Source organism: Argopecten irradians, chromosome 12, assembly GCF_041381155.1.
Source record: "Argopecten irradians isolate NY chromosome 12, Ai_NY, whole genome shotgun sequence".
In the NCBI taxonomy this organism is placed as follows: domain Eukaryota; kingdom Metazoa; phylum Mollusca; class Bivalvia; order Pectinida; family Pectinidae; genus Argopecten; species Argopecten irradians.
Genome location: NC_091145.1, coordinates 20,702,064 through 20,716,247, shown reverse-complemented (window position 1 = coordinate 20,716,247; position 14,184 = coordinate 20,702,064). Strand labels below are relative to the sequence as shown.

General features: G+C 36.5%; 2 protein-coding genes across 2 annotated transcripts; both read left to right on the top strand.

Moving 5' to 3' along the window:
- The first annotated feature begins 233 nt into the window (after positions 1–233).
- LOC138336263 (uncharacterized MFS-type transporter YhjX-like) lies at positions 234–6,777 on the top strand. Its single transcript, XM_069285677.1, has 3 exons — positions 234–750; positions 3,563–3,769; positions 4,615–6,777. Exons 1-3 carry the CDS (start codon positions 594–596, stop codon positions 5,694–5,696), a joined length of 1,446 nt encoding a protein of 481 aa, XP_069141778.1. The 5' UTR covers positions 234–593; the 3' UTR covers positions 5,697–6,777.
- Positions 6,778–9,678: 2,901 nt separating this feature from the next.
- Positions 9,679–12,072, top strand: LOC138336411 (uncharacterized). Its single transcript, XM_069285895.1, has 3 exons — positions 9,679–9,877; positions 10,290–10,496; positions 10,658–12,072. The coding sequence occupies exons 1-3, from the start codon at positions 9,685–9,687 to the stop codon at positions 11,776–11,778; spliced, it is 1,521 nt and encodes a 506-aa protein (XP_069141996.1). The 5' UTR covers positions 9,679–9,684; the 3' UTR covers positions 11,779–12,072.
- Positions 12,073–14,184: the final 2,112 nt, after the last annotated feature.

The window sequence follows — 14,184 nt, the reverse complement described above, 5'->3', positions numbered from 1 at the left end:
GTGTTGCGTGTATGTTGTGCGAGGTGAGTGTACTGAGAGACTGCGGTATGTTCGTGTTGTGTCGTCTTGTATAGTGGAACTCTTGCCCTTTTGGCAAGAATACACAACATTAATTTACAAGTCTCCCAAAACACTCACTTCATACACGCAACGCACCGCATATAAGGAGGCCGTCCTTACATGACCCAGGCTGTTAGTAAAATGTTAACTTTGTTTGTTTGTTTGTTTGTTTGATTAACGTCCTATTAACAGCTATGGTCATGTAAGGACGGCCTCCCATGTATGCAGTGTGTTGCTTGTATGTTGTGTAATCAAACAAAACAAGGAAACTGCTCTTCCTCCAGCACCGCCGAAATCCACATAAGTTATCGACAACTTACTTTTGTTTAACCTTTGTGTACTTATGCTGACTCGCCTGGTGAAGATGACACGGTACTATTCATCGAAACGTCACATAAGTTGCATCACTGATTATATAAACAGTATCCTTAAATGTCCCAATTTCTCATTCGTTATCAGGTTATGGTGACCTTTTTGTATACTTCGCTCACCTGTCTAAAATCATTGACGTAGCCATCACAGTATAACATAAAATGGCGGATCAATCGTTTTTATCAAGGTACCATACTAGGCTGAAGTGGGCTGGATTAGCAGTTGGATGTTTAGCCAAGTTTATGTCGGGATCCTTATTTGTGTTCAATGCCTACGAAGATGCAATAAAGTATACATTCAACTTCACCGCCAAAGAAGGTACGTAAATAAATCACATTCATTTTTGAACGTAGCTCACCTGGTCCAAACGACCGAGGTGAGCTTATGGGACGGCGTCTGTTGTTCGTCGTCCGTCAACAATCGATTTTTCTCCATAACCGCTGGTCGGATTTCAACAAAATTTGACTGGTAGCATCCTAATGGGCTACTAACTGAAAATTGTAAAATGATGTGGCTGACCCCAGGGGCCTGAGGGATGGGGTCAATTTGACTATTTCCATATAAACGACTTCTTCTTTGCAACTAAGCATGGGATAGCACCCATAATGCAATGGTAGTATCCTATAGGGTAGGGATTCGAAATTGTACGAATGATAGGATTGACCCCGGGGCCTAAGGCATGGGTCTAAAAGCTCAATTAGGCTACTATTTTCATATAAATTACTTCGTCTCTGAAACTATGTATTAGATAGGATATTTGTATGGTATCTATAGCATCATTATATGGTTGGAATTCAAAATTGAACAAATTAAGTGGTTAATTATGCTTATTTTTCTAATTGTAAGAGGCTTTTTGATAATTGCTAAAAAAACCAGGTGAGCGATACAGGCCCTCTGGGCCTCTTGTTTCATTTGTTTCACGGTATATTAATAGCCGGGGTCTTGTTAGAACGTTCCAGATATATATGGTATCAGTACAACACAACTGTCTAACATGGAAACGGGATATGAACGATATACAAGATAATTATGTAGTTTACTCAATAGATAGCCTATTCTACAAACACATTTCAGTGATGCAGAGCGTAAAACCTAACTTGAAACAACTTCACCTGAAACACGAAAAAGATAAATAAAAGTACCAATTAATAATCACTATTTTAAGAGTTTTGGGAATATGTTCGATACGTAGTAAAAATTCCATGCTGAAAGAAAGAACGAGCAAACGTGTATATTGATTTTTAGGTTATCTGACTCGAACGGTCAGGATGAGCTATTGTCATCATGCACCGTCCGTCGTCGTGCGCCGTCCACCGTCCGTAAACTTTCCATTCAAACAAATTCTTCTCAATAACCGGAAGGCCCAGGGTACTCATATTTGGCTTGTAGGATGTTGGGATAAAGGGCTTCCAAGTTTGTTCAAATAAGTGACCTTGATCTTCATTCAAAGTCACAGGGTTCTAAAAGGCTAAAATCTTAAAACGACTTATTCTAAAGAACCAGAAGGCCCAGGGTACTGATAGTAGACCTGTCACATCACCTGTCACACGCTTGGATGAAGGCTACCAAGTTTGTTCAAATGAATGACCTTGACCTTCATTTAAGATCACATAGGTCAAATGGACTAAAATGTTTAAACGACTTTTTGTGAATAATTAAGAGGCCTGAGACCTGATATTGGGCCTGTGACATGCTGAGATATAGGGCTAGCAAGTTTGTTTGAGTGAATGACCTTGACCTCCATTCAAGGTCGCAGGGGTAAAATAGGCTAAAATCTTTAAACGACTTCTTCTCAAGAACCAGAAGGCCCAGGGTACTGATATTTGGTCTCTTACATGCTGGGATGAATGGCTATCAAGTTTGTATATATTATATATATATATATATATATTAGGCAAATGAAAAAATAATAATAATATAGGCAGGTTTAGCGAACTATGTTCCTAAATGTAGGAGTATTTGTGATGATTGAAAAGCCTTCGTATATGTCACATTTACATAATGATAATCTACAGCCGCTATTTGCAAGACAGGGTAAAAAAGTACTCGATGTGTGAACATGAACAAGCGCTCCTTGCAAATCGTGTTTCAGAAAACATATCCTTTAAACTGTGTAACTTCTTCATGAAACATCATAATTGCACGAATGAAAACACTATCGAAAGAAATCGCCATTTGTTTGAACACAATATTTTACAAATTTACTGAAAAGGCGACTGTTTTTCCAAATTTTAAATATACATTCGGTTATAAAGATTTACATTATTGTGGTAGAAATCATTATTTCAATTATGAAACTAAATCCGAGATGAATTTGGAGCAGTAAAACGTACCCAAAACAGAACCAATCAATTGTTTTTGTATATCAATATTACAGTTTGAATCTTTTAAATAAATATATGAATATAGAATAAAGGAGACAACGGCAAATTAGTGAAAATAATATCCTAACCTTACTCATAATGATGACGTCTTTTCCGAAAAAAATTAAAATTACTGATTTTTTTTATATATGTAGCATATGAACTACATGTGTTAAAACTGCACCTTTAGATACATACCAATCAAATGTGTGGATGTCCATGTTTAAATGGTCTACATTTTAGATCAAAGCCTTTATTGGTTTGGGTTTTGTCAAGGATTAAAGTCAGGTCACGTTTTCTTAAACACCTTGTATGTATGATGTACACTTGTAAACATAGTGACACGGTTATTGTGTGACACTTATATATACGGGACATATTTTGCCAAAATTTACAACAATTTATTACTCAACAGTTATACATAAGACTAGGTCCGATGCATTGACACTTTTTATGACGTAAGTTATATTCAGGTTGACCTAAGAGGTGATATATCACTAGTTAAAACAAGGTCTAAAACCTTAAACATGAGAAATATGCTATTAAATGTTGGTTCTTTGAACCTTTGACTGTTTATGCTTAATGACTTCCTGCTAACGGCTAATGTCATTTTAGGTGGACCACCACTGTATCCGATGTGTTGCATATGCTCTAGTCTAGTGCATATATGTTTTGGGAGAATGTGGTATGCTGTAGTAGAGGCTCATTTTATAATGCTTTGGTTTGTATCGAGGTTCATTTATGAATTGAAATCTCTTATGTTTCAGTTCAATTGCAATCATCCTTCCTGACTGTTGGAAGTGGACTTGGGTTCCTACCGGGGATGTTTTACGACCGGTTCGGGCCCCAGTGGTGTTCCATGATCGGCCTAGTGCTGTCCCTGGCTGCCTATTTATTAATCTGGAGTACCACAAAGTCTATCTTGTATTATAGCTCACATAGCTGGCTGATGGCGTTTTATTTCTTCCTCTCTGGTACGTAGACTTACACCCCACCATTATTAGGTTGAGACAGCTTCTGTTAGTAGGTATATTTTTAATTAGATAAACAATACTCATCATTTGAACAAAACTGATTAAAACCGTTTATATATGTGTCTAATTAACACAAAAATACATATAAGATAAATTCTTTTGCTTTTTGTCGCATGTGGAATCAGTGCTTCATTCCATTTAGAGCATTGTGTCATGGATATTTTTAGGACGTAATTAATTATTTTAAATATTTTTTATGAAATAAAAACCTAAAACAATTCAATGGTGGTAATGTTGTAAAGTGAGTAACTTTTGTAGCTGAGGAAACATACTAATACTAAATACTCCTTAATTTTTATAGAGAAAAATATCATTCGTTAGCGTTATAGCATCTTTAAATATTTGTCAGTATAGATCAAAAAGCATATCGTATTGGAGCGGAATCACAACTCTAGCTATGTAATCGTCGTCGTACATTTATGCCATTGTTGTAATACAATTATGCCGTATAAAATATGTACGATGAATTCTGTCCTACCAACCACCTTTGTATTAAGACAACTTGCTTTATAAGACTATATTTAAGATCCCAGATAGTCAATGTATAGCAAAGTTGACTTGTGTATAAACTATAGGCCATAGCTGGTCTTTATAGAAAGGTTTTAATGTATTCCAAAATTTGATTACGTCTCGAGACAAAGCTTTGCACGTTCCCAAACTAGTAAAACATTATTTTAATGCCCCATATATAAGATTTTCTATTTCATCTTCGGCATATTTTGGTTTCGAAGAATGGCGATTATGTTATAAAGAATACTCTTTTGAGGTGGTTTTTTTTATTACAGGCCTTGGATTTACATTCACTTACGTGGTCGCCCTCAACACAAACGTCATTAACTTCCCTGCAAAACACAGAGGGAAAATCGTGGGACTCCTTAGTTCTTTCTTTGCCGGTAGTCCGTCAATATTTTCTTCGTTATATTACCATGTAATAGGAAAGGACGATCCAAAGAGTGCCGACAGTTTCTCCTCGCTGATGCTGGTGTTTGCTGTGTGTTTTGTGATTGTTGACTTTCTGTGCATGGTTTTCCTACGAGTTAATCTACAAATTGAACCGTCAAGCAACTTTATATATTCAAACGACATTCAACAGAAAGCACGGGAATTTAGTTCAGTCAACAAAGGCTTTATAGATGAAAACAGCTCCACAAACAGCACTCAGAACATACAAAATAGAGAGGATGCGGTAACTGCTATTTCCAAATCACACGAGCTTCCATGTCAAGATGGTACTATATCTCTATTAAAGATCCTCCTGAACGTCGACTATCAATTGGTGACATGGGTAATTTCTCTTGCTGGTGTATCCAGCTGGGTGTACACCATCGCTCTTACACAAACCACTGCTGCGCTTGGTCTTGCCAGTCACGATGCAGACATTGTTCTGGTTATTCCAATCGCGAACGCCATCACGAGTTTTACTATTGGAATTATCTCTGATCACTTCCGGAAAAGGTTACCCCGTTTGGTGATCATTCTCGCGGGAGTTACGGCGTTCTTTATTTGCCAGTGCCTGACCGTTGCGTTAGCCGATAGATACGCAGTTCTTGTGACGGCCTCTGTTTTTAATGGAATGGGGCAGGCGGTCGTGTGGTCCATCGCCCCGGCTCTTATGAGTGAAATGTTCAGCGTCAAGAACCTTGGTCGTAACTGGGGCATTACTATGCTGTTGTCCTCTTTGGTTGGATTTGCCTCCCAGGAAGCATTCGGAGCGCTGTATGATGCGCAGATCTCTGTCCCTGGGGAGGTGTACTGTTACGGAATGAGTTGTATCCGTGGAGGACAGGCTGTTGCTCTCGGGGCAACTGTGATATCAATGATTCTTTGTGTAATACTATATAGAAGACGCAAACTATTTACTAAGTAAAATTCCAATGCAGTGTATGTAGAATTATAATAGACATTCTACAAGCCCGAATAATTTTTAGATTTATTTGTATTTAAATTCTCTGCAAGCAGTTTGAACATTTAACTAACTCAGTTTGAGTATCCATGTCGTAAAACATTACATAATTTATTCGACATTTTAAGGTATCTTTTTATAACGTTATAACTTTATACTTTTGCTCTATGAATAGCCCTATAGTGTAGCCACTGATGACTTAACCCCAAAGAAATCGCATATTTCGCACAAATTTCAGTATCTATATATTGTAATACCGTATTTTTACGAATCAAAATTTCGCGATTTGGCGTTCAAGTGTCTAAGGACCTCAATCAATTCTAATTGTTGCCTGACACTCAATATACTTTTACACCGGTATTCTTTTGGCGAAAGTCTATCACACCAGAAGCTCAGTGATAAGTTTAAGATTGCGGTTCAGGTAACAAAACAGTTGTTTCATGCCTTTTTCAGTCAACGAACCCTATAAACTGTTTCCCCGGCTCCGGCCTCGGGAAACAGTTCATCGGGTTGTTCCAAACACCGAGGAAAAGAGTTTTGACTGTTGACTGAAAAGGCATGAAACAACTGTATAATATTTCACGGATCAATTTTTCATGATGAAAGCAATCCCCCCGTGAAATCGACTACACGGTACATAACAATCTACATATATCCAAGGATAGTGACGGAGGCAAATATCACAGTTTTGATGTTGTCATATACCATGAATGTTTCGTTTTATCTCGTTATATTTTTATAAGTAATTATTGATATTGATTACCATTCAGAAAAAAACCCTGAAGATTGGGTAAAGTTTGATAAAGTGGCTCAAATGTTATGTATTATAGAGATAATGTTTGAATATATAGGTACGTTAGTTTCAAAACTATATATAGGTACGTTAGTTTCAACAAATTTACAATTCGAATATTCGGTCAGTTTACTATTCGAATATTCGTTTTAAATACAAAAGTTAAATGTTATCATGTCAATTAACAACAATGTGTACTGCTATCTGTGTCAATTACGAGATTTGAAACAATAAAACAGCTTACGTCTAAGTACAGTTATTTGACTCCTTTTTGAATAGTGTGTAACTGATGTTATATAGTTATAAACAATAATCGATACAATAACCAAATGATAACTTTGTATGTATTTCTGCTCGTTACTAACAAAGCTCAGCTGCATACCAAAGAGAGATAAATCTCGACATTTCTTGAAAAAATGAAGACATTTTACCTTGCTAAACGTTGTAATATAAGTTAGCACCAGCTTGTATAGCAAACAGGCTTAAATCTGTTGTAGATTAATTGATTTCGGAAACTCAGACAGGTGACGCTATATTGGAGAGAACACTAGAGTTGACTCATATACGACATTATGAATTACACAAAATCAACTGATGTACCTGGAATTTTAATTTTTATTGATTTTGAAATTGCATTTGATTCAGTCTCATGGTGTTTTTTTACGTAAATAGATTATTTTAATTTTAGAGAAAGTATCGAACGATGGATGAAAACACTATTTAGTCATATTTTCTTAGCAATTACACAAAATTGTTTTCTGAGAATTTTGTAACATACAAAGATGTTGCAGACAAGGGGATCCTGTCTCCCCATATCGTTTTTTCTTGTCGCTGAGGTGCTAGCTATTCTCATTAAAAATAATAGAAGTATCAAGGGCATTTAAGTTGATCAAAAAGAATCTCACAGTTAGCAGATGACACATTAATATTAAATCAAATTAATAAAAAAAAAAAAAAAATTTAGATGGATTGCAAAACTCATTCAATGAAACACTAAATGTATAAGACTGTTTTGGTAAGATTTTTGGTTTGAAAGTCAATAGTGACAAAACTGGATTGGGAAGAGAAAAATCAGCGCGGACGTATACCATCATAGATGGAAAATTAAATGGGGTGAATTCAATTTGCTGAGTATTAATTTCTCAGTTAAGATGTAATAAATTGTTTTAATTACACAAAAGTACATACTAATATAAAAAAATATCCTAGGTCATTGGTCAAGGAGAATTTTATTGGAAGAATTGTAGTTTTAAAATCAATTAGTATACCTTTATTCAATAATTTGTTTATATCCATTCCTACTTCTGGGAACACTTCATTCAACAGTTTAAAACTTTATTCTTTAATTTCATTTGGCAATCACCAGTTGATAAAATGAAACGAAATACTTTAAGGCTAATTAAAAAAAACCCAGAAAATGCTGGATTTATATTTTTTGAAGCACAACACTTCCCAATTTCCTTTCAGATATAGAAATTGATTTTATCAAAATTTATAAAACTAATAGTACATTTTAGAAGCATGTTTTCCAGGCGTGAGTTAGGGTGTCTGAAGCAGTGCAGGTGACACTTCCTTTATAGTACAACCCTATTTTTTGCACTGACAACAAATCCTTTTCAAAAAATAGATGGTTTGATAAGTATGTTCGAAATGTCAGTGATTTATTAGACAAAGGGAAGAATTTAATTTCTTTCTTTTTCAAAAAAAAAAAAAAAAAAAAAGAAGATTTTGCGTAGAATGTTTTTATTATATTTATTATTATTTTTGCATTTACAAACTAGTATATGTAGTTGTTTAAAAAAACCGTGTAAGAAGTTAAACCTTAGTTAGACATGCCTGCCCATATCCATATAATATTTAAAAGTATTAAGGGGTGTAAAGATATGTATTGATGTTTAATCGACAAAAATAAATATTTGATTATATCAGAGCAGAAATGGATACAACAATCGCTGAAAAAGAAATACAAAATACCATTTCAAATTACCAAAGATACAAAGATACTGGTTTCAGTATCAACTAAAACACCGTATACTCCCTTTGAATACTAACTTAATAGCTATAAACATTTCTTAAAATAATACAGGTAATATCTGTAAAGGTGATATTGAAACCAGAGTTTTGGTATTGTCAAAAATTCTTTCAAATATGGCAAGGTATGAAAAGAAAAATATATAAAAAAAATCTGATAATATTGTGGAATATAAATTAGAAATAGTACTTTATGATGCGACTGAACATTTTCCAATACCACTCAATTTTATTATTCTTTATGAAGTTATACATATTTTATGTGTCGAGGAAATAACAAAACATAAATATGAAAGGTTTGAGTGAGTTTTTATAGACAAAATATAATATTGAATAAAAAGCTGTCAATTAAAAATGGATGTATTGAGAAATTTGATCAGATATGGATAGATTGGAAACATATTTTTGAATAGTTCTTGAAATATGCAATGTTCATATTAGTTTTTCAATACTGAAGTACTTATTATGCACGATTTGAGTCCTTCTTGATTGTTAGTGTATTATTTCTATTTATATATATATATATATTTGTCTTTTTTCTGCTAGATTTTGTTTGTGTAAAAGTTTTATTCTCTCTACTACAAATATCGAACCAAAACAATAAATCCAAAATCAGTATATGCTTGCAAAATATTGAATAAATTTAGGTAAAAAATATATTTATATTTTTGTATGCTGTGTGGAAGCTTTCTGTGTGAGGACAATAGTGTTCGGAGAGTTGACCCCAGGGTATCCCAACCCTGGCAGCTCTTGTCAAAAAAAGATGGGTATACATGTTTGTTGCGATGTCACAAATTTATATTATACATCACTCTTCAGATGGGGGAATAAAATATTTGTACTGAAAAAAATAAAGCTCAGACTGCGTAGGTTTGATAACTATAAAAGATGTCGTAGTCACTCGTTATCTATCCCAAACGGGACAGTAATTAATCTGGCCGATATTTCTGTAACTATGTAGTAAAGACAGACCATCATATATTGTTGAGGTCATTATCTGTAGCAAGGTCGATGTTATCTTTTGACTGGGGTTGGCTGGCTAATTCCTCCGTTGCCAAATTAGAAAACTGACCGTGACATATATATTGGGAGATATGGTGTCAGTGGTAATCTAATGTCACCGATTACATGGGAAAGTCTGCACTATCGTATGCACCGAAACATACAATGAAGAATCAGAAATCTGCGCGTTACTTTACAGTTATGAAATGGATCGGACTTGCAATCGGATGTTCTGCCAAATTCGTGTCCGGATCATTGTTTGTGTTTAATGCTTATCAAGATGCTCTCAAGACAACATTCAACTTCACCGCCAAAGAAGGTAAAGTCGCTAATTTAATCAAAATAAGGTGTACAGACGTTCGTCATATATCCAGCATATTAACAAACACGTCATCATATCTTATGGTTTATCATAATTTTATATCAGATGCAGACGTCGTTTCGTTTATTTTGATATTTATTTTGATACGCCTATGTTCCAAATATAAGAATACAAATCATTTACAACAGGCTCGGTTCCATTAAAGTTAACATTTTTCCATAAGATAGTACTTGACCATATTACTGCTGTTGTCAAGCTTTTAAGGTGACATTCCGCTATCAACCTCCTAATTCGAAGTAAAAGTCTGCTTCGCTGAAAGATATATTGACTGTTTTACTTGCTGTAAAAAGCCAACAATTTTTTGTCGCAAATACGACTAACTGTTTTACTTGCATATTTTGCTTCCCAGTTCAGTTACAGTCATCTTTCCTTAACATTGGTCTTGGAATTGGATTCTTGCCTGGGATGTTTTACGACCGGTTTGGGCCCCAGTGGTGTTCCGTGGTCGGCCTGGTACTATCCCTGACTGCCTATCTACTAATATGGAGCACCACAAAATCTATCTCGTTCTATAGCTCACATAGCTGGCTGATGGCGCTCTATTTTTTCCTCTGTGGTAAGTAGACGTCAAAATTTGATTATCTTTATAAACTTCCTTGCGTTACAAAGCAGACGCTAATATTAAATAATAAGTAGTTGCAAACTGCGTACTATTTTTGATAAATGACAAAAGTATCGCTATTCAAAATCCCTCGAACGCTTTGTTTATTTATGTAGGTATAGGATCAGTGTTTACCTACATGGTCGCCCTCAACACAAACGCCATCAACTTTCATCCAAAGCACAGAGGGAAGATCGTCGGAATTCTCAACGCCTTCTTTGCAGGTAGTCCCTCAGTATTTTCAGCGTTGTACTTCCATGTAATAGGAAAGGATGACCCAAAGAGTGCCGACAGTTTCTCCACACTGATGCTGGTGTTTGCGGTGTGTTTTGTTGTCATTGACATCCTGTGCATTGCATTCTTACGTGTATATCCAAGAATCGAGTCCACAGAAAAAATAGTTTCAGAGCCGAAGACAGAAATTCCCTTAGACAATGATGTTTTTGTCAACAACAAAGGATTCGAAGGTGACAACGAGAATTCTATCGCTAGTGTAGATATATCGGTTTCTCAGTCGAACGATTGTGTCCGCGATATTGAAGACGTGAAAGAATCCAAAGAAAGTGCTGCAGTTTCTGGTGAGGATAAAAGTTCCAAGGACACCTCCATATTGAATATCCTTACAACTCTGGACTATCATCTACTGACCTGGTCATTCACGTTGGCGTCTGTTACTGGCCTGGTGTATACGATTGCCCTCACACAGACTACGTCAGCATTAGATCTGGACAGTCATAACGCAGATATTGTCATTGTCATTCCCATCGTCAACGCCGTCATCAGCACAGTGATCGGTGTGGTCTCAGACCACTTCCAACATAGGCTACCCCGTCTTGGGATACTCACAGCGGGGATTACCACATTCGTAATTTGCCAGTGCTTGGTTGTAGGACTTGCCGATAGCTACCCTGTTCTGATCACGGCTACTGTGTTTAACGGGATGGGACAAGGGATTCTTTGGTCCCTATCGCCGGCTGTCATGAGCGAAATGTTCAGCATCAACAACCTTGGTCGAAACTGGGGCATTGCGCTTCTGACAGCATCACTTGTCGGCCTAGCAGCCCAGGAGGCGTTTGCTGCAATCTACGACGCTGCGATCTCCACCCCCGGGGATGTGTACTGCTATGGAATGAATTGTGTCCGGGGTGGTCATGCCGTGATCCTCGGGATGGCCGTACTCGCTATGATTCTTGGTGTGTTACTGAATATGCGGAAACGCAAAAAGGCAAATAAATAAAAAAAAACACGTATATTTCAATGTCTGATTCCAAACCACCACCATTTATTTGTAGTACGTGTATATAAGGCCAACAGTGCAGTGCTGTAGAACCAATCTGATTACAATAATCTTTTCTGGCTTGCTCGTTGTCTCCGTTGTCCGAGTACTTGGTAAACGAAGCCATAACCAGGTTATTTTAGCTTTAGAACAGTGGCCCAGGAAAGGTATCTCTGTATTGCAACAAAATAAATGCAATTAATTTGTATTAACATGTTTCCAAATTTATTATGATGTTGTTGATTAAAATAATGTGTATGTACAATAGTTTGTCTTTTTAATATTTATCCAATTATTTTCAACAATGATATTTGCTCCGTAAATGTTTGGTTCAAAATATACATACAATTATCTCCAACGAAATCAAAACATTTCGCACAATGCCAATTTAAGGTTATTACGCATTGATGAATCGACGCACCACATACGTAAGGTATGACAGAGTAAATACTATAGAAGGCGCATTTCAACAGTTGAACAATTGCTAAAACAAGATTACCGCTAAATAATGCGTTTGCAATATCTAATAAAACTAACAAAGATATTTGATTATGTGTCTCCATTTATATGCTTGTTACAATTACCAATAGAAGGCTAATATCAAATTAATAACAAGGCACGAGAAGTAAAGAAATTAGACGTGTATCAAAAGACTTACAAAAGCGGCAATGCCTCTGCCGTTACTAATGTTTTACTAGTAATTGGTAGTTTTTGTCGTCACGCCTCGTTACCCTAGGCTAACACTGACAGCAACAATTGTCGTCATTTTCTCACTTCCATGTATTACCTATCTTAATTGTTCGAGAAAGCGTAAATAACATCTTTTTAACTGTTCTAGTGAATCACGCGTTGAAAATGTCTGTAGTAATTACAGGTAGGTTGTTTTTGTTTGTAGGAAAGCATCCAACAATTATACAATGTATATGTACATTTTCAAACAGCGAACAACGGCTTTTAACATTCTTTTATACCGCGCTAACACATTTCAGACGTCAGTCGTCCTTTATGGAGCTAAGACGAGAGACATCCACTTTTTCATTCTTTTTAAACAGACACTTTGGAATTTTAGACTTCTTCTACCAGAATTCTTGACTTACCCAGAGGAAAACTAAATCATACCATTTTATTGTGTGTCATGGCATCCTCTGATACGGATGATTGTTGGAGCCAGGAACAAGATTGTGTTAACAACTTAACACAACGACATGACCATAGAAACTCCAAGAGAGACAAAAGAAGGGGCAGACGTTCAAAACATCCAAAGTCAACTGGTAACACAACGACGGCGAGTCCACGCACAGCGTTAGATACAATGACGTTACGTGCAATCAGAAAAATACCATCCATGAGTGTGTTTACTTGGCAACGTATTTCAGAGCAAATTGAAACGCAAATGTCAAAGATAGACCTTGAAGAGACAGATGAGAAAGATGAAAACATTATCTCATATTCACAGGAATTGTCGGATTTAAATATAATTTCAGAACCAGGCAAAAGAAAACGTCGCAGGAAAACAAGAAAAGTATACCACAAAAACAAAGACAAAAAGACCAAAATGATATTGTCAAGTAATCAAAAAAGTTCTGACAACAATAGCGAATCTCGAGATCGTGATAAAAAGCCACTGAATGTTCGCGACAGAATGAAGAAACGAGAACGGGCAACAAATGACACGGTAACAAAACAATGTGACATTAATTAACGTCCTATTAACAGCTATGGTCATGAAAAGGACGGCCTCACATGTATGCGGTGTGTTGCGTGTATGTTGTGCGAGGTGCGTGTTTGGGGAGACTGCGGTATGTTCATGTTGTGTCTTCTTGTATAGTGGAACTGTTGCCCTTTTTATAGTGCTATATCACTGAAGCATGCCGCCGAAGACACCAAGCAACACACCCCCACCCGGTCACATTATACTGACAACGGGCGAACCAGTCGTCCCACTCCCTTGTATGCTGAGCGCTAAGCAGGAGCAGAAACTACCACTTTTATAGACTTTGGTGTGTCTCGGCCAGGGGACAGAACCCAGAGCCTTCCTCACAGGGGCGAACGCTCAACTCAAGGCCAAAAGTGAGGCGGTGCCAAGGGAGGCTTTAGGAAAGATAAGGTTATTTAGGAAGAAAAGATAAGATCCTAAATTTAGTCGCCTTTTACGATCATGCAATAGGGGCAGCAGGCAACAAATGACACGGTAACAAAACAATGTGACATTGGTGATGACGAAGCGACCGAGGTACATTTAAGAGCATCTCCTGACGAAGAAGCTCACCGCACCAACAAGGACGGTTACGGTTACAGTGGGAGAATCCCATACGTAAAAGAATCAAGCAGTGATAGCAGTATAAGACATTCAGAGTGCCTTAGTTC